This window comes from Drosophila nasuta, chromosome 2L, assembly GCF_023558535.2.
Source record: "Drosophila nasuta strain 15112-1781.00 chromosome 2L, ASM2355853v1, whole genome shotgun sequence".
Classification (NCBI taxonomy): domain Eukaryota; kingdom Metazoa; phylum Arthropoda; class Insecta; order Diptera; family Drosophilidae; genus Drosophila; species Drosophila nasuta.
In genome coordinates this window covers 20,544,250-20,570,496 of record NC_083455.1, presented here as the reverse complement: position 1 = coordinate 20,570,496, position 26,247 = coordinate 20,544,250, and the positions used below count along the sequence as shown (strand labels likewise).

The window sequence follows — 26,247 nt, the reverse complement described above, 5'->3', positions numbered from 1 at the left end:
CAACATTGTGTGGTAGTTGCGCTTTTTTAATTGCAACCCACAGCCGCGGCACAGGAGCGGCTCCCAGTCCACAGACTGCGTACACTCGGGCGGACAGACAGACAGACGGACTGGCAGACAAACAGTCGCGTCTGTTAACAGTAAAAGTAAAATTATGCGATGCGACGTGATGACAACAAGGTGGAGCATTCCAATACGTCGCTCCGATGCTATCACCGCGCAATTCCATGAGCAACATCTCTCTCTCTTCCTCTTTTTACATATATATCTCTCCCTCACCCAGCCACCGTCTATAACGACTTTGCCTTCTGTCAGATATTACGTATAAATTAAACAGAATTAATGATCACGTCTCAACTAACATAGAATATTGCATACTCTATCTTCAATTAAAACGGGTGAAATTGAAGTTTCAAGAGAAGTTTATGTTTTTTTTTTAAAATGTGCACTTAAAAGTACAGTTTTTAATATTTACAAATTGTTATTTACAAATGTTAAACATATGATATTAACTATTTGCTCTGCTCAATAAAAAAGGTAAAAAGTAATAAACCTATTTTCGAATACAAAAATTTTGCATTGAGAAAATATTCATTAAATTATATACAACCATTCAACTATGTATGTTCAAAAGAATTCTTTTAATGGCTGTCGAGACTACAAAATAAATGCTCTAATTAATTCAAAATTTCTCCCTTCATTTTAACCGACATATTCAACACTGCCTATTGAGTTAGTGTAGCAGCTGCGTTTATCAGCAAATGACATCTAATGAGTTAGACAGCGTCGCTTCAGGTGTGAGAAGACTTAAGAAGGGGAACAGGCAGCTGAAAATCGAGTCGCACCTTGAGGCGGGCAATTGAAACCTGTTAACCTGTTGCCAAATCTCGCTGAGATATTTATACGAAGGCCGTGTTGCGAGCTGCTTAGAAAGTCGCTGGCAATGAGTCAAAGAGAGTGCGAGAAAGAAAAGAAGAGGAGGGGGGGATTAAAGTCTCATCCAAAGCGACGACTAATTCAGCGTTTATGTTGTGCCACCAAAAATGTGTTGCATGATTCAGCCAACTGGGTAAGTGGTAAACTGGAAAAGCCATAAATGCAGTCGAGGCGGAAATGAAGATTGCGCTACCGAAGTGTTGAATCAGCCGCAGCAGCAGCCACAGCAGAGGCTAAAACAATTCCGAACTGCGATGGCCGCAATTGATAAGGGCCAAGATCACATACAGTAAGAGTGGGTGGGCAAAAAGGGCAGGCACAGAGGCAGCAGACTTGAGCTGCGACTCTGCAACTGCTGCGAGATTGAGAGCTGCGTCTAAGCTAAACACAAAAGCCGCGGGTGGCAGCCACGCAGCAAGAGACATTGCGCATCGTTTTTGGCCAAGATTTGCAGTGCGTGTAAGGGTGAATGTGTTTGTGTGTGTGTGTGTTGGTGTGTTGATCTTGCGCAGAAGTCAAACTGCGCAAGTTGTCGTCCTTTTTTTTTGGTGGGTAGGTGGAAACAGTTTAGTTTTAATGCAGCAGGAAGTGGCAAGAGCGGGCTAAGCGTAGGAGCAGAAGCGGGACAGCGGTTAGCTGGAAAACCACACGTGCCTCCAGAGTGGACCACATGCGGCTGCCACAGCGCTGCTGCTGCATCCTGGTTACACACACAGAGCACACTCGCCACAGTAGCTGCGCAAGCATTCGTTTCGCATTTGGAAACGCTTTCATTATCGGCTGCCCCGCCAGTTTTTGCAACAAACTGTGCCACAAGTGGCAAACCAGGGCGACTGGTGGCGCATCCTGCCGCGCAATGTGGCAACATTGGAATTTTTTCGGCTGGAAAATTGGCTGCGGCAATGTTACGGCTTATCAAAACATAGTCAATATTTAATTAACACGAAGCGCAGCGTGTGGCTTGCCCCTCACAATGATTTATGGAAATGTGAAATTTCTTCTTTCCTTCAATCCCCCTCCTCACCAAATGCCTCCACCCTCGCTGAGCAGCCGACAAAGGAAATTATTGCTCCAGCTACGGGGGACGAGGGGGCAACTAATGGTGCAGTTAATGATGTGTATTTAAGGGGTAAATGTAACTGCTCTCTACGATAATGATATATGATAGTAAATAGTTGCACTATAAAATACACACGCAATAACACTATCTTTCTACAGACATTTCCCCAAGTTCAGTCTTAACATCTGGCAGCAAATTCAGTAAATTAAATTTTAAACAACTGTTTAAAAGGATATCAATAGAATATTTCTTTTAAAACGTAAACTTTCAATCCAGGTTACAACCAATGCAAAAGTTCTAAGAATAGCAACCTACATACATATGTATGCAAATGTACATGTTTTCTGATGCCAGCACTGTATTCTCAATTGTGCTTTTGAGCTATGCTTAAATAAAATTCAAAAGTGGTGGGTGGGCGATAAATAATCGATAATTAACTTCACTACGATTCCATGAAGCTTTGCCTCAGCGACGCATACATATACTAGCAATGCATACGCATACCTACATACACATACATACATAGAAATGCATGCATGCATGCACAAGTGTCCAGCGAAGCCCGAACACAAAACGAACGGAGCCCGAGCTGGCAATAATTTTGCGCATATACAGCAGTATTTATTTATTGGCATGTTTAAAAGCATGTAATGCAAATGCTACTAAATGCTCAATGGCTAACAACAAAACAGAATTACAAGTATAATATAATTGTGTGTCCACTTACGCATAACAAGCCTGGAAAGAACCACTTTTTTATTATTTACACTTGCACTAATTATAAGTATTAACACTCTATCACTCACACATGCATAGATTGCGTACTAAGGCATGCATTTAATATTGCTTCTATTTCCTAAGCAACTATTTATTCACTTCACTAAAAAAAAAGACACATTAAAAAAATGCAACAGAAAAAACACACGACAACTTCAAGATGCGACGGCAAAAAACTAAATCACGCCATATGGCTTTGCAGAAAAAAGCTCTCGTCTGAGCTTTCAAACGGAGATCCTCCTGGGTGTGAATGAGTGATCTATTGTGACCTAGCTCACGTTGTTAAGCTACTGTAACTTTGTGTATGCAATTCGAATTAATACGAAAGGTAAAAGCTCAAATTTGTTGCTTGCTCTTGATTTAAAATATTGCGTGGACTTTCACGCATGTTGCTAAGGTATGGTTACAGTTGGCTCTATGTTGCCAAGTACTAACTTGAGCAACAATATTTGTTGACAACAAATTAAATATACTTACAGTTCAGGCTACATGTTGGAACTCCACAAGCGGAATGTTGCGCAACATGTTTAAAGCCGAATGATACAAATTTTAAGAAAAAAATAAAGTCTTTTGATTACATTTGTATAAATATGTTTATTTATGTACTTATTGTTTTGTCTTTACCACACAAAATGCCAAAAATAAAAACAAAAAAGTCATTGTAAATATTAAAAACATTAAAATAAAATATTATTATGTATTATTATCATTAAGGATATTATTATTCTTCATTAGGCATGCAGGCGCCCCTTTTGAGCCCATTTGTGGACGTGGCCATCTGCATGTAATACATATTGCGTATGATTTTTCTTACTTGCCATTTTCATTAAAATTTTTTTTTTTAGTTTTTCTTTTATTAGTTTTATAAATAGCAAAACATTTACAATCTTATTGCAGAGCACTAATACAAAACATTTTCGAATGTAATTTAAATTTTCTCCTTTTTTCGTTTTTTTAATTGTTTTGTTAGCAAAATGGTCTTCGTAATTGGTAAACTTAAACAAAACAATGGATTTATCATCATCATCATATAGTTTAATAGTTTTTTTTTTCATTTCTTTATTATTATTAATATGATAAACTTTAAGTAATACATTTTCAACGTGTTTTTTTTTTTGTTTTGTTTGTATATGATTTTTAAAATAAAAATACTTAAAATTTATTTTGTTGTTTTGTTTATTAATATGATTATTATTATTAATAGATTGTAATTAATTATTATCAATAAAGATAGCGAGAGGATCGCACAAGTTCCGAGTTATAAGGCAAGAGAGTTGCAGCTGGTGATTGACAGACAGATTGATTGATTGATTGATTGATTAATGTTGCACTGTTGGAAAACGTTGGCAATTGTTGTCGCTTTGTCTTCGTTGCGGGGGAAAGCACAAGAAGCTTGAGCTTAATTGTGCTTTCCAATTGACAAAAGCTGATGATTGCTGTGGCATGTTGCATGTTGCATGTTGCATGTGGTGGCATTGTGGCATTATTTACTATTGTAGGCACGCCCACAGGTGTTCATGTGTGAATTTCTGCAAAAGTTATTGTAAAATGTGGATGCTGTTGTTTTCTTTTTTTCTTTTTTGCTATTGTTGTAGATGTTGCTGTTGTTTGTGGTGGTGCTGCGCCTGCGCAACATTTGGTGGTGGGCGTGGCAAGTGCATGTTTCTCGATAGAAGAGGAATGAACAGAAGAGAACGTAGAGAAAACTCAACAACCAAACAAAAAAAAAACGTAAGAGGAAATCAAAAGCGTGTTATCGTGTTACCAACACCCGATTGCATTCCGATGGCTATCGATTTATCGATTGGCGTTGCTATCGCGCTTGCTGCTGATTGTTTGATTGATCGATTGATTGCATCTAGTAGTAAGCGTGTGGTTTTTGTGCATGTGGGTGGGCGATAGGCGTGTTTGCGTGCTTGCTGCTGCTGGTGCGGCGGCCTTTTCTCGATAGGCATGACATATCGATAACACTCTATGTATATTATGACAGTTGTAATATTAACATTAAGTTCTTAATTTTGTTGTGATATTGCGTGCAGTTGTTGCATTTGATTTTTTTTTGCTGTTGCTCTTGGTGCTGCGGTGCTTTAGATATCTGGTGCTGGTGTTTGTTTTTTTAATTGATTTCGATTTTTTATATGTATATATATTTTATATTGCTGTGTGTTGGTTTTCTTTTTATTATTTTTTACTTTTTATATATTGTATTTATGATACTTTTAGCTTATCGCCAAACACACTGACTACATCTACAAATAGAAGAGAAAATAGAGAAACAATATAGGAATGTAGTAGGAGCCGTGTTGTGATCTTAAATATAAATAATAATGTGAGTGAGTGTGCTTGTATGTGGTGTTGGTGCTTTTTATGTGTCCGAATATGAGTAATAAATATGTGCCAATTTTTTTTTAAATATTCCTAAGCCTATACTGAAGAAACGTTTTTGAAACTAGGCAAGATTAATAATTTGAAATTTTGAATATAGTATTAACATTTTTAAGAAATTATAAGTATATATAAGTATTTTTCAATTATCACAATTGTACTTTTTCCATTTAGAAGAATTCGTTTATTGACTATTTAAAGTCTCATACTATTGCTACCTTTTTGCACTTCTAGAAATGGTTAACTAAACATATTTATTGTTATTTCCTCGTAATTTGACAAGTCCCATAAAAAGTTAAAATTAGCTTTATGTGGAAATTCGAATGTCAGAAATCGGACAAAATCACCCAAGTTCCCAGAAGACTTATCACACTGAGTGCAATTGATATACATATGAAAGACTGGGACAATTGAACGGACTTATCTATAATATGTTATATATATCATATACTAAAATTTTCACACTTTATCATGAAATCGTGAATAACTTAAGCGAAACCAACACCAAAAATTTGTCATGCTCTTTTTTTTGTAATATATCGAGTATGTTCTTAGGACTATACAATTTGGGAGTGTAGGTGGGTGGAGAGGTTTGAGGGGGGTCGATAACTCACCTGTGCTGACGCAGATTATCACGTTGCTTGAAGTATTTGCCGCAGACCTCACAGGAATATGTTATCTCTGGCGATTTGTGCGTGCGCTCGTGTATCATCAGATTGTATGGCTTGGTGAAACGCCGCTGGCAATACTTGCAAATGAACTCACACTTTGGACGCATCTTGCGACGGAAATCCGACCGGCAGTCATCGTTGTCGATTCGCATTACAGCAAACATTTTGACAGACGATATATTTTCCCTCTGCTGCGCTGCTGTTGTATGTGTGTTGGTGTTGCTGTTGCTGTGTGTTCTACGTGCGACAGACGCGCGCGCGCTCAGTGCTCACACAATCGGGAATCGGAGTGGGTGAGAAGTGTTGTTAACGTTGTTGTTGTTGGTGTTTCTGTTGTTTTTTCTGTTATGCTCCTTTACGTATTGAGTTTGACGTTGGCGTCGTTGTTCTCTCGCTCTCGTCGCTCTCTCTTTGCACACACTCTCACTTTGGAGTGCGCTACGATCTCAAGGTACACTCACTGTTAGCTGAGCGAGTCTGTGTGTGTGTGTGTGTGTGTTTGTGCTATGGGGAGCTTTGCTCAATGCAATGAGCGCAGTGCTTTAACGGTACTCAAAGCGTTATCGCTATCTCTATTGCTATTGCAGATAACAGGCACTGAAATGTGGCAACGTCGCTGCTTGTTTTATTTAGTTGTTGATTGTTTTTGTTTTTCGCTTTTTTGGTTTTGTGTTTTTGTCAACTATCACACGCTCGTTGTGATTTCACCGTTGTAGTTGTAGGCGTTTTGGGTGGGCCGTCTGTTCCAGCTGCTGTTGCTGCTGCCGTTGCCTTTTAGTTTATGGCGCACTTTAAGGCAAACACCTAAAAAGAAAGAGCGAGAGAGAGAGAAAAACAGTGTTAAATAAAGTTAGCAACGCCTGCGACATCTTTTATGTGCCAATAAATTTGAGCAAAAATGCCAACGACAACAACCACAACGAAGCAAAGCAAGCAACCAACCAACCAACCAACAAGTTGTCAACTTAAATCACGCAACATGAAATTGAAAATGACTCATTAAAGCCTGAACCACCGCAAAAACCACCACCACACAGCACAACAATAACAACGAAAGGCAACTCGAACTTGGTGTTGACATTTACAAATCACCAACCGCCCAGTTTCAGTTAACCAGCTAACCTTCGTTTATAATTTGTCTTCAACGAACAACCATTTCGAGCTTGAGTATATTTTATTTTCGGTTTCAGTAATATCGGTTTCACACGGTGTCTGTCACCAGGCTGCCTTTTTGTCAGCTTGTCAACTGTACTTCCGTAACACAATTGTTCAATTAGCGCCCACGCAACGCGCCACATCGAAGCTTTTGTTGCCCTTTAAGTAGCCAAAGCTCATTAAAGCTCGATTAAAACAGTGTTAATGTGAAAAAGCAACTAGTTGGAGAGTCAGTCATTTCAGACATTAAAAACAGACAGCAATAAAAACGAATACACTTTGCCAAAGCTCATTGAAGATCAAATCAATTGAATTGATAATAAAACTTTGAAGTAAAAGATACCAAAAAATAGAAAAATAAAAAATAAATTCAATAAATTAGATATAATTGTCATATATGCCAACTTTAAATTATCTTCATTAAGTAAAAGCTGCTTAAAGCTCACTTATCCACATGATTAAAGCTGTCAACTCAACTTAAAAGCTCAGATAATCAAGTGTTTAAGTACTTTTGTCACGATAAATAAAAGAGTGAACCACTTAAGCAAAATAAAACCCAATCATACAAGATGATATAGTGATGCGATCTTAACGATTTCAACAGACAAAAGCATTAACCGACATAGAAAGCCTATATGCAAAATTTAATGACGCTAGCTGCAGTAAAAGCCGAGTTCGCATAGCAAACACAGAAAACACAGGGCCATAAAGGAGACGCAGACGGAGGTGAAAATGGAGACGGAGACGGAGAGGCGTCAGAGCCAAGAAGATGCCATATTTTAGTCGCTTCATTAAAGTGGCGCTGTAACAAGTTTATTTTTAATTGGCGCCTGCGACTCTGAACCACAATTTATGCCACATGATTATTGTCTTTTCTTTTTCAGTGCTGTTGTCTTTTTTTTTTTGGCGATCCATTCGAGAGTTGAGAGTTGGGATCCTGCTTCGGTAGTTAACAACTGTTATTTTTTATGTAATTTTATTTTTGTCATTTCGGCGCCGCTGGATGGCGTTTTTGGTATACGTTGTTGTTTCTTTTTAGGATGGAGAAAATATGGAATATTTCTCAAGCAGTTTGGCTTAATGTTATGCCATACATTCTTGGGATTTGGGATCTGGGATTTGAATTCGGATTCGGATTCGGCAAACAAAAGCCTGCGCTGACTGGTAGCGACAACGTCTCTCGGCAAGCCCCGATTTCGATATTTATTTATTTTTATTTCACGGCGCGCAGCTGGAGACACACAGAGAAAGAGAGACAGAGAGAGAGAGAGAGTGAGGGCGGGGGAGAGAGAGAGTAAGAGAGGGGAGCATCACGTTGACAACAAAAGGCAAACGTCACAGCGGGTGCTGCACCAGCCACAGACGCAACGTAGTTATTGTCATTATAACATTAATGCCCACTAAACATATTCAAATTATAACACTGAGTGCCAGGTCGCTGATCCAGACTCCAGAGACTCCAAACTTGACTTGAAGTCGAAGTCGAACTCGAAGTTGGAGTTGATGTTAAAGTTGGAGTCAGAGACCAACTCCATCCTTGGCCATGTTAATTTGTGTACACAATGTGGCGTCACATTGGCATTTTAACGCCGTTAATCATGCGACACAGGGCGCCTGCATAAGAAGAGGCCCATATAGAGCCATACGACGACGACTTTAGAGGGCATTCGATATGGCCAAGATGCACAGCATCGTTTGCCTCTTTGCCTCTTCTTTGCGTGGGCCTAAGTGGAGCAGCCGCATTTGCCACGGCATACTCTAAGCACTTCATTTAATTTCCCTTCGAGTTCCAAGTGAAGGAAGAAGAAGTGCCAACTCATTTATCTGGCAATACTATTAACCATTAGCCAGGGCTGTAAATGTCAGTTGAATAATTATCTGCTTATAAACACGATAATTAAGACAAGTATTGTTATACTGCCTGGCAAGTGCTTCATGGACATCCATTTAAACTATTTATGATCATCTCAAATTTAACTGTGACCCAGATTCCTATATTGCTACTTATGCTTGAGCAGATTTGAGCTTGATATTGATGGAAATTTATTAGTTAAGCAATTTAATTGATAAGTAGTTGCAGATTGATGAATTTAATATTTCTTATTATACAGTTAACTTCAATGTTTGTTTTGAAAAATTAGTTCTATAGTTGCTTAACAGTTTTGCAAACAAATCCTATTCTTTTGAAACTATATTTATAATATTAGCATGAAAGTTTATACAACAAAATGGAAAAACCTAAGATGATCTTTTTAAAGTTCTTTGTAGCTAAACAATTCTTTTCAAATGAAACCAAATAGTTAAGTGTATGGCATAAATGTCTTTAGCTTCAACCACATATCTTGTTAGCATTACATGACCTGCTGCTGAAATCGGCTTAAGACAACAGAGCAACACCCACAGTTGCGTAGAAGAGACCACACAACATCAAAAAAAAGAAAAAGAGCTGAGAAACTGCACAAATATTGTATAATAAAGTGTTGTCCAACATGCAGATAATCCCATTAATCCGCAGTGAAAATAATTAGTGTTTTGTACACAGAGCACAACGAGAGGTCCCTCGAGAGAAAGAGGGAGATGGAGTGAAAGATCAGGCACAGCATGAGACTGAAGACAGCAGAGTGTGCGAAGAGAAAGAGAGAGAGAGTGTGTGAGTGTAGAGTGCAGTTGTGAAGGGCATGCGAAAGGCGTTAATGCTGCGTGAAATTAGATTTGCACCAAAAATGGCAACATACGAGTAAGAAGGAGGCAGGAGTAAAAGGTGGAGTTGCTTTGCAGTGTGGAGGAGTAGCTGGCATCTAAATCTGTGGCAAGTGTGAGTGCGCCTTCCAAGAATCAAGAGTCGAGAGACAAGAGTTACAGTTTAACACCCCGTTGCAGCGATAATGTGTAGCAGAGTCCGATAAGGACCAAAAAGAAGAGGCAGAGTGACACACACGTCGAAAAAAAATATATAAGAAAAGGAAAGACATGGTCAAAAGCGATTACCACACTTGGTCGTTGGCCTTTATTTGGTTTTTCTCTCGTTCTCGCTCTTTTTGGAGGCGGACAACGGACAGCGGTGAGTTGGCAAGGTGCCATTAAAAATTACAGCCGAAATGTGGAAAAAATGACAATAAGCCGAACAAAGTCAGAGAGTACACCTATAAAAACGAAAGGACAAAGGCACCGAAACGATTTTGATACGAATCTAATTGTGCTAATGGCGTAGAATTCTCAAGAAAAAGAAAACCCCCGGCCACAACAATTAGGCACCACTTGAGTGTAGTTGAAGATTTCAAGATCTGGAACAATGGCAAGGCGCGCGAAACTGGACACACAATACAATGACACCTTGCCACAAAAGGATCCTTTTTAATTTTTGTTGAAGCAAAACGAATGCTGGATTTTCTATCTGTTTTTTTTTGTGTGGGAAAACTTAACACGATCTATCTTCTTGCGTGTAAACACTTGATGAGTTATGACAGACTGGGAAAGAGATGGAGAGCGAAAGATAGAGTGGAAGATTTGCAGTCTGTCTTCGCAAGTCTTTAACTAATTTGTGTCTAATTGATCGCACACAGCGTGTGGTCCAAAGGACGAAGGACGAGCTCACGTTGCTTAACTAGCATCAATTACCCATGATGAAATAAACCATGCTGTTGACTGCTCTTCGCAATTTTTGTTTGGCCATCTGACCATGAGTCAGAGCTCAGATTTAAACTTGATCACAGCGATGATCTGTGCATTCCACAGCCACAAATCATCATCAGCGGATAAACTGTTGTCTATGATTCGATTTGTGCGTCTAAACCGAGGCTAAGGCCTTCGGTTTTTGGCTACAAGAAGTTGACTAAGTAAACGCTGACTCATGAGCTTAAAGTTAAATTTAAGCGTTTCATTCACGTACACGTAATGCCGTCGGCATTTCAACAAGACTATAAAAATGTATTTCAAAGTTTTTAAAGGCATGAGTTTGCATTTAAAGTCAAGTTTTCTGATAAACATATGAATTTTATAATAAATTTAAAGATTTAATTATGAAATAAAAGATTTATTATTGTAATATATTGAAAATGTTTAAATATATAAGTTTGTTTCTAAAGTTAAGTTCTCTGCCAATTATAGCAATTTATATTTTAGATTTAACGATAAAATTGAAAAGTATAAGGAAAAGTAAAATGTAAACTTTTTTCTTTGTGATATTAAAAAGTCTTTTTTTTTATAATTTAGAACTATGCAAAGTTATATCTTTTCTCAACTACTTTATTCATTATATTACGAATGAAATTATTAAATTATATTTTGCATAACTTTGGTAAGGAAATTAATATGTAAATATTTACATTTTATCTTTTTTAAAGGTTCATTTTTACTTCACCTAACAAATAATTTCAGTTTTTCAATGCATTTTTTAATGAATCTGAAGAGGTTTAAGAAGATTTTAATTGTTGACGTATTTTGCCATATTTTAATATAGAGCAAAGACTATTAGCTGAGCTGTTGAAATTATTCTTTATCTTTGTTTTTGTTAGTTTTTAAACTTCTTATCAGCCCCAAAGTGAAGCAAAGAGAATGGTTGGCTTTAAGTATGAGAAGAGCAGAGTCAACCCTTGATGGCTTGTCCAATTGGCAGATTGGTCGCCATTTTGCGACACTTTCTCAAAGATAAAGCTGCACAAGCGCCATTGTCAATTGAATTGCTTTCAACTCTCACGCAGACACACACACATGCACATGCACAGAAGCACTGAGAGGCGCTCACACGCACATTTAGCATGGGCCAATGAAAGCGCGTAAAACTGGTAGCCAGGCAAACACAACAACAACAACAACAACTACTACTACAAGAGCAACCACAACCACAACGACAACGACAAAGCATAAGTAAGAAGCAGCTAAAGAGAACGAGAGCAAGAACATGGCGAGTAAGCGCCAACAACTCTGTTGGCTACTGTGTGACGCCGCCGCCGCCGCCGTCGCCTAGTTGCAGTCGAGACCCTATAACGACGCTGACTGCGCAGTCAGTGCGCCTATGGTAGCAATGGCGACGCGACGTCAAAGAGATGCTTGCGTAACTGCGCAGTCGCATAGGCAAAACTTACCAATGAGAAGAGTGAATGCGATAATGAGTGTTTTCTTTTGGTGGAGGGGGAAGCTGCGGCTAATCACTGCAATTAACACGACAACGACATCAACGAAGACGACGACGACAAAATAACGACGACGACGACGAAGACGAAGACGATAAACGGCGACACTTTTCTAAAGTCACGTACTTAGTAGATGATCACTATTTATTTTCAGTTGTGTAATAATTTTCTTGATTTATTTTTTCTTTAATTTGTTTTTAGATTTTTTTGTTGCTTGAAAGGTACACGCGAAGGAACTGAGGAACTACGCACGCTTGCGCGGCACAAAGTTGAATGAATGAATGCTACTAATAACTGAAAGAAATAGTAGTCAACTCTGCTGCTGCTGCGGCTGCGGCTGCCGAGCGCTGCGACTGCGACTGCGGCGTCGCTGCCACCAAGTTGAGGAAGCGGCGACGACGCAGTCAAGACCAAAAAAGACCGAGGCGTGCCTTTGTGTGTTAGTGTGTGTGTGTGTGTTGAGTACGGCTCAATACGGTAGTGTGTTTATGTGCAAGTGTGTATGTGTGTGTGGAATGTATGTGTGTGTGTGTGAGTCATCGACTACTGTGGTGCCAGCAGCAACAGCAACAGCAGCAACAACTCTGAGCTCTCTGCCTAGCTCTTCTTTCTAACTGGTCAAGCACGAGCGCTAAAAAGCCGAAGCCGAAGTCAGACTCGAAGTCGAAGTCGAAAGTCGCATTCGTGACACGAAGGAGATGCTGAAGACCAGAAGCCGAAGCAAGTTCTTATAAGCTTCGGCTACTGCGCATGCGCAAGACGAGTAGCACACTACAGCCACAGCTAAAGAAATAGAAAAAAAGCGATCTCAGTCTTTCCCTTTCACACTCACTCGCATGGTAATCTTATTGTAGCTTGTGTGATTGTTGTTGCTGTCTTGTGTGCTGCTGCGTAACTGCGGTAGCTTTCAACAGTAGCCACAAAATGGCAAACGTCTAACAAAATGGCGTCGGCTTACCTTTTACTTGATTTTTTCGTTCCTCGCTGTTTTACAAATGTGCGTCGAAAATATTAATTACTTGCGTTTGCTGCACGATTTTCACTTTTGTCGCTGTTTAACAAATAGTTTAACTTTGTTGTAGTTGTGGCGACGGCAACTGCTCGAAAATGTTTTTTGTATTTTTTTTTGTGTCTTTTATAAGCTCACAACACGGCTCGATTCGACTGCTAATATTATTAATAAAATATATTTCACTTCCGAACGCTTCTGTGCGCGAGAGTCAACTGCAAAGTTACGATCGAAACTTCAGCTTGATGGGTTTAACAGCTGCCTGTGTTGAAACAGTTGAGCAACAACAACAGCGACCACAACAACAAGAGCATAAAACAGCTTCTGCTGCTGTTGCTGCTGCTGCTGCTGCCGCATGTTGCGCTCGCTGCTCGCATTCAATTGTCTCTTGCACTGTCTCGCTCTAGCAGCCAAACGAATTGAGCGCAAAAACGAGTTTGAGTGAACGTAACGTGCGCTGATTGGACGCAGCACAAAATGCTGAGTGCAATCGCGCTGAGTGAGCTGTGAGTGTGTGCGTGTGTGTGTTCAGAGAGTTCAAAAATAAAAGCAGGTGAGTTGAGAGCATCGTCGTTGCTTCTTGTTGTTGTTGTTGCTGTTGCTGGGGCGTTACGTGTGTTGCGTGCCTGTTGTTGGCCTGTTAATTAAGCCTAAATGCGCCCACGCCCGCCAAAAAACACAGAAACAAAAAGGTTTACGTTTTAATTAAGTGCGCATAACACACACATACAACACTAATACCCATGCATGCAAATATTCACTCACGATTTGCGATTTACATGTGGTAGCATATGCAAAAACAAAAAAAGAGCAGTAGCAGCCCAGAAAAGCTCTCTCACTGTGTATCTCTCTTGCACTCGAGCTGTCACGCTCTAACTAATAGCGAGCGCATGCGTTCACATAGTGCTGTCTCTGTTATGCTGCTGCTGTTTGTCATCTAGCTGCTGGGCAACGCAGTCAACTTTCTTTTACACACACACAACACACATACATAGAAACACACACGCTCACCGCTCAGTTGTTAAGTGGGCGTTGCCTTGTGGCGCTTTTGGGCGGCCAATGGCAGCAGCGTTTGCGTCGCTGCTGGCGCTCAACTGTCAGTTTGCCTGCCCTTAACCCGTTTCTCTCATGCTATGCGTGCGTGTGTGTGTGTGTGAGTGCGCGACTGTGTGTGTGTGAGTGCTGAAAACCAGTGGCAACGCAGCCAGGCAGCCGTATTACGCATACGTCGCGTTGACTGCGCTGCCAACTTTGTTAACTGTTGCGGCTCCATTTTGTGTGTGCGTTTGTGTCTATGCATGTATGTGCGGGTGTGTGTGTGTGTGTGTGTGTTGTGGTTGCCGCCATGGGAAACTCTTGAAATCGCTGTGGCATTTTTTTGTTGTCGCTGTGTGGCCTCTTTGTGCCCAGCAAACAACAAATAACATGAAGAAATACAACAACAAAATACATTTTGTAATGCGCCGCGCCGCAAAAGGGCCGAGACCTCATATTTATTGTCTGTTTATCTGCTCAGCCAGCCTCAACTCCAACTCCAACTCCAACTCCAGCTCCAAAACTGCTGATTGCCTTTCATTTTGCTCAGTCCGATCTTCTGCTGAATGAAACAAACGCTTCATTCACAAATATGCACAGCAAACCAAAACCAAAAGCACCACAAAAAAACAAAAAAAAAATGGTATATATGCATAATTTGGTTAATTTTACACAAGCTCGCTGCGCCTTTTGTTATTTTAATTAAGTGGCCCCAAAAAGGATTGCCCCTCATTTCGCCTGTCGCTGTTCAGTTTGGCTTTTTGTGTCGAGTTTTTTGTTGAGTTTTAATTAAGTTTTCGCTTTGCGAACCTGCCAAATTGACATCAAGCATCAATAAAGTTTAAGCACAACGACAACAACAAAAATAATGCTTAAATTGTTTCTCCTTGTGAAGACTCAATGTGAACGCATCTTTTTTTGTTTTGTGTATTTTTGATGGCTTCATTCGATTTCAATTTCTGTTTCGGCTTTGTTTTTTTTTTTTTTTTTTTGGGGCCAACATTTGCATATATCCAATCAACAGACCCCCAAGACAGTCAACAGCTAAGTGGCAATTCCTTTTGCAGTCAACTGCAGCCAACTACAGGCAAAATTACAATTTATTTAAGTAATTATCATACTAACAAAAACAAAAAAAAACCCCAACAGCTGTTGATATTTTTCTGTTGAGATCTCACTTACGTCAGATATAGAGCAACGATTTTGAGCAATCATTAATGGGTATATAATTTACTCCATCTATAAATAGCAAAGCCTTTAAAGGTGTTGCGCTTAATTAAAGCAACGCATTTTGGTAACGCTTGTGTTATTTATTATAGTTTTAATGCATTTATAATTATTTTCAATGAAGTGCCGACTGAGAAAGACGTTTATAGCGTAACTAAAAGATCATGGCTGTAAATAGTACTGAATGAAAAAGTCATTACGAATTCAATCTAAAAGATTTTTGGTATTTGAAATTAGGTTAAATAAGTAAATACTTTTTAAACTTCAACTGCTTAAATTTGAAGCTGAATACTGACGCTAAAATATGACCCCACTGCTTTAACTTTAAACTATATTCAATTAAATAAAGTTTATATATAAAAAAAATCATAAAAACTCACATTAAAAGTGATCGAACTTGACAGTGATTCATTTTGAAATAGGTCTAAGCAAGTGTCCGGTATATATCACTTTCTCAACGGGTGTGTCTATGTGTGTGTGTGTGTGCCACCGATTGCCACTTAAGTTAGCCACCAGCTTTATGGCAAATTAATAAGCCACGAAAATTCCAAATAAACCATAAATTTTTATTAATTTTCAAAGCAGCAACAGCAGCTGCCTCGCACCTCGACAGCTCTAAAGCTATCTATATATTGTATATATAAAAGAAATATTCATAAAGCTATTCATAAAGAGTGTAGCTGGTTTTTTTCTTTATTGAATTGTCGCTACAATGACAACGATTCAGATGAGATTCTGCAGCCAAAAATAAAAATAGAAATAGTCAAAAATGATCAGATCAAGAGAGGGAGGGTGACGTGTGAGAGGGGAAGTGGAAGAAACTACCGCACCGCACCCAATTATAATAAAAGACAAACGAAATCGATTTCGAATCCGAATACGAATACGAATACGAATACGAATTTCGTAGACATATTTGGTATTTCGTTGAGAATTGCTGGAACAATGGAAAAACCTTTTGCGCTCCTACAGAAGTGACAACAAATTTAAAATTTACGAAATAAAAATTAAAATTAAATAAAACACAATGGAGCAGAAAACTGAAACTAGAAACCAACAATCACAACACACAGCAAACCACAAATTAACATACAAACTAAAATGCATACGAAATGAGTTTTGGATCAGGAGAAGATGAAGAAGAAGAAGAAGCAGAAGGGGGAGTATGGGACAGATGGATCGATCGATCGATCGATAGCGTTTTATGGCTGAGCATACTACGAGTTCATTGAGTTCCGAATTCATTGATAGATCGTCGATCGACGCGTCTCTCTTTGCGTCTAACTGTTCAGCGAGGTAAATTTACGATCGGGCCATAAGTCAAATTTATGCAGATGGATTCACAGCAACAAAAACGCTAAGCAAAATAAATCAAGTTTTTTTTTTAAGTGTCTGCGCAGCATACAAACTTGGCTAACACCTTGAATGAACCGCAAAAAAGCGAGAAAAAACCAAAAAGCTGACGCTGTAGCTGCGTAATAAACCGAGCAGCATGACAACTCTGGCAACTACCGTCACGACATTGCCATGGCAATCGTCACCATCCCAAAAAACTTTGTCATCAGCTGCGGTCCACTTTCAACACAGATACAGATACAGATACAGATACATATATGTATTCTCTATAGAGATCTCAGTTTAGAGATCTCTCGCCCACATCATTGCCTGTCTCTTCCGTCCCCCTCCTCTCTCTCTCTCTCCTCTCTCTTTCGTCTGCTGTCTTGGCAGCTTCCATGAAATTTATGCGACCGCATCGCTGCCGTATGAATTTTTAATTTTTCACAAAATCTTTTGCTTACATTCGCCTCTCTTTTTTTGTGTGTGTGTGTGTGTTAATTTTGGCAATTAATGAAATTTAATACTTTTGCGCCCAGTGCACAGCAACAAGATGAACAAGAAGAAGACAGACACAACAACATCAACAGACAGACATGAGCAACAACAAAAGGTTCGAACAGCTTTTGTCAAGTCATCGACGAGTTAATGCGCAGCTTGCGGCAACTCTCTGATGATTATGGAAATTAATCACAAACAAATAATTGATTAACAATTTATGGAAAATTTAAATAAAACTACAGACAGTAAAACTACCTGAAAAACAATCTAAAGCTACGCAATGATGGCAGAAATATGTATAATAAAAAATCAAATCATTTCACCATTATACAATGCAGCCGAAAGTTAATTATAAAATAATATAAATATAAATATTTTGGCAATATGTTTATGTGTTTTTAATAAAGTTAGAGCAACATGAAAGAGGTTTTCATTTCTCATTTTGAGATGTTTTGAGTATAACTATTTTGAAGTTAAAGTTAAATAAAGGAAATAATTCTTATGTGTGATTTTCTTGACAATTATTAATTCAAAGAAGTTGAAAGGACATTTTATAAATATTTATTTTTATCTTTTGCTTTTAAATATTTAGGAGTCTTAAAATGTTGAAGTATGTATTTTATTTATTAATATTTTTGCTTGAGAATTAAATTCTCATAAGCTGAAATAAACTAATGCAAAAATTTCATTTTTTGTGTGACCATTTTAATAATTTTATTATTTGTGCAATTTTCTTGACAACTTAAAAAAAAGATAAACAAATATTTATTTATTTGTATAAAAATTACATTTTCTCTATTTTCTTTTAAAATTCTAGAAGTTTTAAATTTTTTTGTAAAGCTGTGATACTAAAACTCATGTCTTACTTTAATGATTAAGTAGACTTAAAAAGGAAAATAATTGTCAAGATACTTTAACCATTGGGAAATTAAATTTAAGTGTACTATATAAATGAAGAGTTAAGATAAATGTAGAGAGATCATTCAGCAAGTAAACTAGTAAAATATCAGACAATTTGATGCCCAATTAAACGAAAAAAACAAAGTCTCAACTGGACACCGAGTAGAGATGCTATGTGAAACATAAATACAATATATAATCTTACTCAATGGCTGCCAGTATAAAACGGCTATTGTTACCTTTTTTTTTTTCTTCTCTGTTTTTGTGTTTTTGTGATGGCAGCAAAAAAGGTTTTCTTTGCCACAAAAGTCAATGGTCAAGAGTTTTTATTGTGATCTAAAACCAAAATGCAATCCCCCGCATTGCAAAGTGAGCACACGATGTGTGTGTGAGTGTGTGTGTGTGTGTGTTTAGAAAGCCAGGCAGGCAAGCTGTGAAATAAGATTTACGAGCGATTTTCATGTGCTAAGCGCCACATGAACTTCCGTTGATTTAGAGAGCCACCAAAAGAGTTGAATCCCCTTCCCCTCCCCTTCCAGCCTAAGTTTCAGAGGTGTTTCTAGATGATATTGTGTGGGTGTACTAGGTGTCACCAGGTCCATCTTCATCTTCATCTCCATCTCGGTCTTGGTCTCCATTTCAGTTTCGGTTAAACAAATTGAATTTAAAATTAATCGTTGAGAGTATCGGTAACAGGTAACAACACCGAAAACCAAAGGGGAACACACACAACAAACAAAAAAAAAGATGTTTTATTACATTGATTTGCATTTAAATCGATGTTCCGACTCTGAGAGATGGCTATATACGACTCGATCTCGCATATATAGAGTATTTATGGGGAAGCAGGCAGTCTGGCAATGCGAACTGAGAACTCAGAGAGTTGAGAGCTGAGAGCTGATGATAACGAGCACAGCGAGCGGTCAAAAGGCAAAATGTTGACAACCAGACAACGGACAACAAATCCCGAAACTGAATACTGAAAAACAAACAAAAAATATATACATAAAAAAAGAAAAGAATGAACGAAACAACAACAAGAATCTTGAATGAATTTCTGTTTTGTCAGTTAATAGGAAATGAATGAATTTTTGGGTGTTCACAACATTGTATTAGAACCATAAATAACCGAGCAAATTGACAAAAGCGACTTCAAATTCGAATGGAGCATGAGTTTAAGTTTAAACTTTGCCTATAAAATTAAATGAGAAATCATTCGAATTGCTGTAATGAAAGCAATTATTATACAGAGAATTAAATGTAGAATGACAACAATTTCAAAATGTTTTTCATTAAAATTGACTGAGAAATTAAAAAAAAAATGACAGAGAATTAAATATTTTGTTTTGCGGATTTTTATTGCAAACTCTATTGATTTTAATTGATTTGTCTTAGTAAAAATTGAGTTAAACGAGTTAAATTATTTTTATTTTTATCTATTTTTCTTTATCATATTTTTTTATTATTTTTATAAATTTTTTTAAACACATTTTTATAAAGAAAAAAGTAATTGACTCAAATCACTTGGAGCATATGAACAATTTAGATCCTATTCAAATTTTTGTCTGAATTAAATAAAAATTTTCCAAAATTATTGTAAAACACTAGAAGAAAGTGTGATCAGCTAATTAATTTTAAATTGAATAAATTCAACTAGAAGTTCAAAGCGTTTACAGCATTTTAGCCCACAATATTTTTGATTGAATTAAATGAGAAATTATGCGAAGCGGCTGCAACTTTTTTTGTTTTTTTTTTGTTTTGGGTCTATGAGTGCAGTGGGAAGTAAGTTGTAGGGGGAACGAGGGGTGCGGGAAGAGGGGGAAATCGAAATGGGGACGTTTTGGGCACTATCTTTGTGGCTCTCTCGCCGTTGCCAACTCACGATTTATGCTCAGAAAATGCTTTTTAGCCCGCGGCCAAGCTGAAAACAACAAAAAACAAAATACGCTGAACACAAATTTGTTCATTCAACGTTAACGTTGGAACTGGCAACAGGTTTCTTTTGGCCGTGTTGCTGTATTTGCTGTATTTTGGGCAGCTTGCAACTTTGGTCGTGCCAAACAATGAGAAAATGAAACTCATCTGCGTACTCGCTCTGTTCCAGCTGCTGTTGCTGCTCGATGAAGACGAAGACGAAGACGAAGCTGCCTCCCACCGCACTCGGCAGCGCCACACAATGAGAGACGAGACCAAGACGCAGATCGAGAAAGACTCGAGAGATCTTTTTGCTGGCTGGCCACAAGCAACAAAACACAACAAAAACAAAACCAGCCGCAGCCCAGAGCGCGAGTTTGCCAAGTTGCCGAGTCGCCAAGTCTCCACAACTCCAAGTCGCCGAGTTTCCGAGTCGCAACTAACCGAGTCTCAAGTCGCGAGTTGCGAGTCGCGAGTTGCCTGCCACTCACTCAGTGGAATGGCATCCGAATCCTACCGTGGGAAATGAACAGTAGTTGCGCTTGGCTTTTGCACCAACAACAAGTTTAATGCTACAGTCTGTCTCTCTTGTTGTTGTTGCTGTTGTTGCTGTTGTTGTTGTTGTTGCTGTTGCTGCCGCAGTTGCTGCTGCTGCCGTTGCTTGCTTTTTGCAATTTCACTGCAGCTTTTCGGTCGTCGTCGGCGCATATCAAATAAGCCTAATAATAATGCAATTTATGCCAGCCAAGCGAAAAGAGTCGCAAAATGACTTTTGACTTGCTCTATTTTGTCAGAGTGAGAGAGAGACAGCTACAGAGAGAGAGATCGAGATCGAGAGAGAGAGAGAGAGAGAACGTTCATTGGAAAGAGACAGACAGCAAGTCAGCTGGTGCGAGCAAGAGATGACGATGGCGAAAGAGATGTCAGATTAATTGAATTCTGTTTTGTAGGTTAGCTTTGCATTCGCAACAAAATTTGCCACATTCGTTAAGTTAATTCGAAAGCTACAGCAGCTTCGTTCAGTTAATGTGCCATCGTTATTTTTGCACTCATTCACTCCACTCATAATTGAGTGCTTTCGTTGAGTTCATATTTAGTCAATACTCAGCTTGTTTCAACATTTTATTTCAGCTTTTTTTACACTAAATGCTCAATTTATTTATTTAGTCAGAGTTCAACTACTTTCATGACTTCCTTAAGTGAATAATTAGCAGTAGTATTTCAAGTTCGTGTTCACTTCAACTTAAGTGTCCAATACATTTTAAAGTTTAAAAAAAAACTAATTGAAAATTTTAGTTTCAGTTTAATTGGCCTTCAAAATTTTAAATTTAAATGCCTACTAAAAGCTTAACATACTTCATAATTTCTGATTTAGTTTTTATTAATAAGTTCATAAATTGAAAAATTAATAATTACAAACTAAAAATAACTATATATTTATAATAAATAAAAATAAATAAATGCATAAAACTATATTGTGCGAAGTCACCAAAGAAATTAGTAAACTGCAGATATTAAATACATTTATTATATTTCTGAAACCTTTAAATTAAGCAAGCTACAAAAATTATGGATCTTCAGAAATTTAACTTTATTAATTTGCTATAATTTAGCTTAAGAAATTCAGAACAGTTTAGTTATTTTAATAAATTGTGAAATTCAAATATGAATAATAATAATAATAATAATAGTTTTTTAAATTTATTTAATTTCATCAATGCTGATTTTTATTACAAAACTTAAAAATTTAATTTCAGGAAATATCAGTTTTTTAATTTTATTAAGTTCTACAAATATAGAAATAAAAAAAATTAAAAAAATATGAAATTCAACTAGGAACAATAATAATAATAATAAATTTTTAAATTTATTTAATTTCATAATTGCTGTTTGTATTTTTATTACCAAACTTTAAAATTTAATTTTACTAAATATCAGTTTTTAAATTGTATTAAATTTTGAAAATATAGATATGAAAAAAAAACAATTTTTTTTCTGTTCATCAATTAGCTTACCTAAAAGTGAATGTGTATTATTCCAAACTTTTCAAATTTAATTTTGAAATATACTTAATACATAAAATGAGTAAAATTTAATTTACAGTCTTTTGTTCATCAATTAACTTACTCGAAAGTAAAGTGTGTTAAACATAAGGTTAGTTTTGAAGGGCTTAGTGGAAAAACCCAAGCGTGTGCATAGAATTTTCCATAGTTAGTGCTAGTGCTGCTGCATTTCAATTTCAATTTTTGGGAAAACCTTTTAGCACCTTTGGCAGGCCGCAGCGAAAATCACAACAAGTTGTGCAGCAGGAGCAGCAGGAATAGAAGGAATAGAGACCTGGCAATTGGGAATTGGGCTGATAAGCCAGGCCAAGTGGGCAAACAAAGTGTTTGCGCGTGCGCAACAGGCAAAGAAAGAGAGAAAGGGAGAGGGAGAGGAAAGGAGACGGAGGACAACGAGTAGTGGGTAGCGGGTAATAACACCTCGAGGGGTACGAGGTTTCGCGGTTTCGTCATAGGTTTGCTTTGGTTTTGAGTTTTGGGTTTCGGGTTTTTGAGTTTTCGAGTTTTTGGTTTGGGTTTGGAGTGGATTGGTTTGGTTTGGTTTGGTTTGGTTAGGAGATGTGGTAGTTCTTTGGCGGCTCTTCTTATGTACGTGATCCAGGCAACATATTGCTTATCTGATCAGCGCAGGACACGCGTTGAACTCTGTGTGTGTGTGTAAGTTGCAGATAACATTGAGGTGATAATTGACCGCCCTATTGGCTTAGCAACCAATTACGAAACTATTATCAGTTGAGGTTCGGCAATCAAAATCAAACAAATCGACAACGACAACAACAGCGAACGTGGCAGGAGGGGAAGGGGGCGCGGTCAACGCCGGTGGTCTGCCAACGACGATCTGATTACGATCAGCATCGATCACGCACCCATGGCCAAGTGTGAAAAATGCTCGGGCTAAAGAGATCGCATGCATATGCTAAATCTACATAAGAATAGACTATTTCAAATTGTGGTAAACGGGTATTTTTCTTTTTCGGTTTTTCTGTTTTTTATTGCCCCCTCTCGTTATCAGTTATTCAGTTGTTTGGCTGATCGAGCACGCCGAGCGTTTGACGCACTGTGTCCTGATCGTAGGCATGCACAAGAAGCGCCACCTCCAGATTCAGCTGCGAAATGTCATCCTTGAGCTTCACGATCGCCTTCTTGATCTGCTGCACGGAACCTGTTGGGTGAATAAAAAAGAGTTTAATTGAAGAATGACTAAGAATGAATTGGAAATTTAATTGAAATCAAAAAAAGTAATTCTAGAGTGACTTAAGGTCTGATTCACAAGAGTATCAATCACCACCCACAACAGATGTTGGGGAATTCCCCTCAAAGTGCAACTTGCAACTTATTTTGTTTATATATTTTGCGTCATCCAAACAGTTGCAACAATAATATGATAAAATGCAATGTGTTGTGCTCTGATTCACACATAAAACAATATTATGATCAGTTTGTTTGCATTTTACTAACGAATTTCTGTACGCATTCTATGCATATGACAACGACAGCAAATCTTGATAGCTTTTGAAGTATTTATAAAGTGTAGTTTTTGATATTAGACTTAAATTACAATTCTTTTCAAAAGCATCTCTCCATTGAAGATTTTTTATTAAATTAAGAGAATGGCCTGGTCTTCATTCAAATTCAAATTTTAATCGAGGATTTCTTTCTGAATTTCCAACGGAAAATACTTCAGTTATTTAAAGTTATTCTGTTAATATTTATATTTTTTTAAGTTTTTATGCCCGCTACCCATAGGGTAGAAGGGCATTATAACTTTGTACCGGCAGGAAATGTATGTTACAGGTAGAACAGGTCGACCCTATAAAGTATATATATTCTTGATCAGCATCAATAGCCGAGACGATCCATGTCCGTCTGTCTGTCTGTCCGTCCGTCCGTATGAACACCTAGATCTCAGAAACTATAAGAGATAGAGCAATAATTTTTCGACAGCATTTGTTATGTTTGCACGCAGATCAAGTTTGTTTCAAATTTTTGCCACGCCCTCTTCCGCCCCGAAAATTAAAAAAATCGAATAACAAGCGTAATTTTAAAGTTAGAGCTGCGAATTCTGGTGTATACAATAATAACTATAGTATTTATGATTTGATTGCGATCAGATAAAAGAAATACTTTTCTATGGGCAAAAACGCCCACTTACTAGGGGTCTTAGTTTCTTTGGCAGACAATCTGGTATATTGTGCCGTCTATGGTATATTTTGAATGTGGTACTATATTGATATACCAAATGTACCATTTGGTATATATTTAGTATTTTTGTAATATTTTCGGTATATTTTGAAAATAATACCGCAATATTTTGCTTTTATTCAAAATGGGTAGATGGTATCTCACAGTCGAGCACACTCGACTGTAGCTTTCTAACTTGTTATAAGTTGATTTAATTTGCAACAGCTCTACAAATTAATAATTATGTGTTTTAAATATACACATTTTTTCAAAAAGTCTTCTCTAATTCTTTTGATTATTTAAAATTGCACTTTCAAATCAAATATATAAAAATTAAAATAATAATTTCTGAAAAAGAAAAACATGCCTTAAACTCCTATTCTAATATGATAATATGATCTTTGAGATACATTTTCAGCATGTCATAAAAAACTACCTGCCCTTCTATTTTTATAGAGTCCTTTACACCCATACTTACTGCCATCGGACATAACTTGACCACGTCGCTCCATTTCCTCCTTCTTGAGCTCCTGCTCGGCCATCACCTCGCTCAGCTGATTCATCTGCTTTTCCATATCGGTCTGCAGCTGTGTCTGCGCATACTGCACTGTGGATAGCTCAATGGACAGCTCCTTGTACTGTTGTATGAGCTGCTGCAGTTCGTTGTTCAAATGCTTTTCCCGGCTCTCGATCTTCTCCAGACTGAACGTGAACTCGCTGTGCATTTTCTTGAGCTGAGCCTGCGTCGGTTCCGACACATTGGCAATGCCCGCATTGAGTGCCTCCATCTGGCTGATGTGAGTGCGCCAATCTCGAGCATCCGCCTTGACAAACACCTTCAGCTGCTGCAGCACACGCTCCAGCTCCAGACGCCATTCCTGATGATCGCTGAGGCGAGCATTCAAATCGCGGTTCTGCTCATCTGTTGCCATGTCGCCCATGTTGCGCTTTTGGCGATTTAGCCAATTGAGTTGCTTGAAATTGTGCGCCTCCAGCTCCATGTCGCTGTCATCACTCAATGCTGTGGCATTCTGTTCGTCCTCCAGCTTCTCCAATATAATCTCAGCATTGTCCTCCAAGTAGTCGCCCACAAACTCCTCCTCCTGTGTGATATGCAGGCGCTGAAAGTTCACCTTTGTCACCTTCAAGGCCTGCGTGGCCAGAATGTCCAGGACCATGAGGCAAATGGGTCCAGCGCCACGTATTAGTTTATTGGGTGCAAAATCCACTGGAACATCCTGCAAATAAGTTGTCGCTAGGCTGAAGAGTAACGAATATGAACTCAACTTACAATCTCCTCCAGCATTTGTATAATCTTGGCTATAACCGTGTTGGGATCATCGTACTCCTGTGGTCGTTCCATGTCCTTGCCCAGTTTCTTGCATAGCCACCAGCAGATGAGGGTGAACATAAAGAATTGCTCGCCGGGATTTGTGGCCTTGACAAAGTAAAACCGCGATAAAGGCTTCAATTTATATTCCCTCAGCAAGTGCTTTTCATAATTGAGCAGCTTAAGCTTTTCAAGCAAATCATCGGATTGAAAATTTTGCAATTGCTGCGACTTTTCTGCAGAGTCTTCTTGCATTTTATTGTTTGTGTACAATTTGTGCAGTGGAAAAATTTTGATTAAAACTTTGTTTTGCCCTTTAACAATTGCCATAGCAACCATTAAAAACAAACAAAAAGTAACGAATACGCTTTTGAATCAGCTGTTATGATGACTATATGTTTTAGAATTGTTGAAACATTTTCATTTATCGTAAATATGTAACTTTATTTATTAAACTTCATACTATATATATTTAGATTTCAATTTAAACTTGGCGCGCAAGAGTAAAAACTCAATAGATGACGCCACTCATTTTGCTCTGTGCTCCTCACATATCTGAACTGGGTATCGAGTAATCGAAATCCTATCGACATTATTATGCACATGTGTGTTATCACATCAAGCAACGGTTTATTC

General features: G+C 38.0%; 2 protein-coding genes across 6 annotated transcripts; both read right to left on the bottom strand.

Annotated features, from left to right (window-relative positions):
• Nucleotides 1-3,866: 3,866 nt before the first annotated feature.
• On the bottom strand, nucleotides 3,867-13,348 carry LOC132798203 (protein drumstick). Of its 5 annotated transcripts, none has more exons than XM_060809971.1 (3): nucleotides 13,075-13,348; nucleotides 5,773-6,633; nucleotides 3,867-4,302 (listed from the first exon to the last, which is right to left on the bottom strand). In XM_060809971.1, exons 2-3 carry the CDS (start codon nucleotides 5,991-5,993, stop codon nucleotides 4,257-4,259), a joined length of 267 nt encoding a protein of 88 aa, XP_060665954.1. In that variant the 5' UTR covers nucleotides 5,994-6,633; nucleotides 13,075-13,348; the 3' UTR covers nucleotides 3,867-4,256. The 5 variants fall into 5 exon arrangements, with proteins under 5 accessions (XP_060665954.1, XP_060665955.1, XP_060665952.1 ...); XM_060809972.1 differs by having other exon boundaries at nucleotides 13,082-13,348; XM_060809969.1 differs by lacking the exon at nucleotides 13,075-13,348 and adding an exon at nucleotides 12,069-12,395.
• Nucleotides 13,349-23,062: 9,714 nt separating this feature from the next.
• LOC132797581 (intraflagellar transport protein 57 homolog) lies at nucleotides 23,063-25,935 on the bottom strand. The gene is made up of 3 exons (XM_060809344.1): nucleotides 25,573-25,935; nucleotides 24,760-25,519; nucleotides 23,063-23,262 (listed from the first exon to the last, which is right to left on the bottom strand). The coding sequence occupies exons 1-3, from the start codon at nucleotides 25,864-25,866 to the stop codon at nucleotides 23,117-23,119; spliced, it is 1,200 nt and encodes a 399-aa protein (XP_060665327.1). The 5' UTR covers nucleotides 25,867-25,935; the 3' UTR covers nucleotides 23,063-23,116.
• Between the last annotated feature and the right edge of the window lie 312 nt (nucleotides 25,936-26,247).

What these genes read in the sequence shown, in the direction of transcription:
- LOC132798203 (XM_060809971.1), bottom strand. Translation starts at nt 5,993, where the DNA reads ATGTTTGCTGTAATGCGAATCGACAACGATGACTGCCGGTCGGATTTC. An exon ending in GATAATCTGCGTCAGCACAG is followed by an intron (nt 4,303 to 5,772) that starts GTGAGTTATCGA and finishes TAACTTTTGCAG; the next exon opens with AAATTCACACATGAACACCT.
- LOC132797581 (XM_060809344.1), bottom strand. Translation starts at nt 25,866, where the DNA reads ATGCAAGAAGACTCTGCAGAAAAGTCGCAGCAATTGCAAAATTTTCAA. An exon ending in TACAAATGCTGGAGGAGATT is followed by an intron (nt 25,520 to 25,572) that starts GTAAGTTGAGTT and finishes ACTTATTTGCAG; the next exon opens with GATGTTCCAGTGGATTTTGC. An exon ending in TCAAGTTATGTCCGATGGCA is followed by an intron (nt 23,263 to 24,759) that starts GTAAGTATGGGT and finishes TTCACCCAACAG; the next exon opens with GTTCCGTGCAGCAGATCAAG.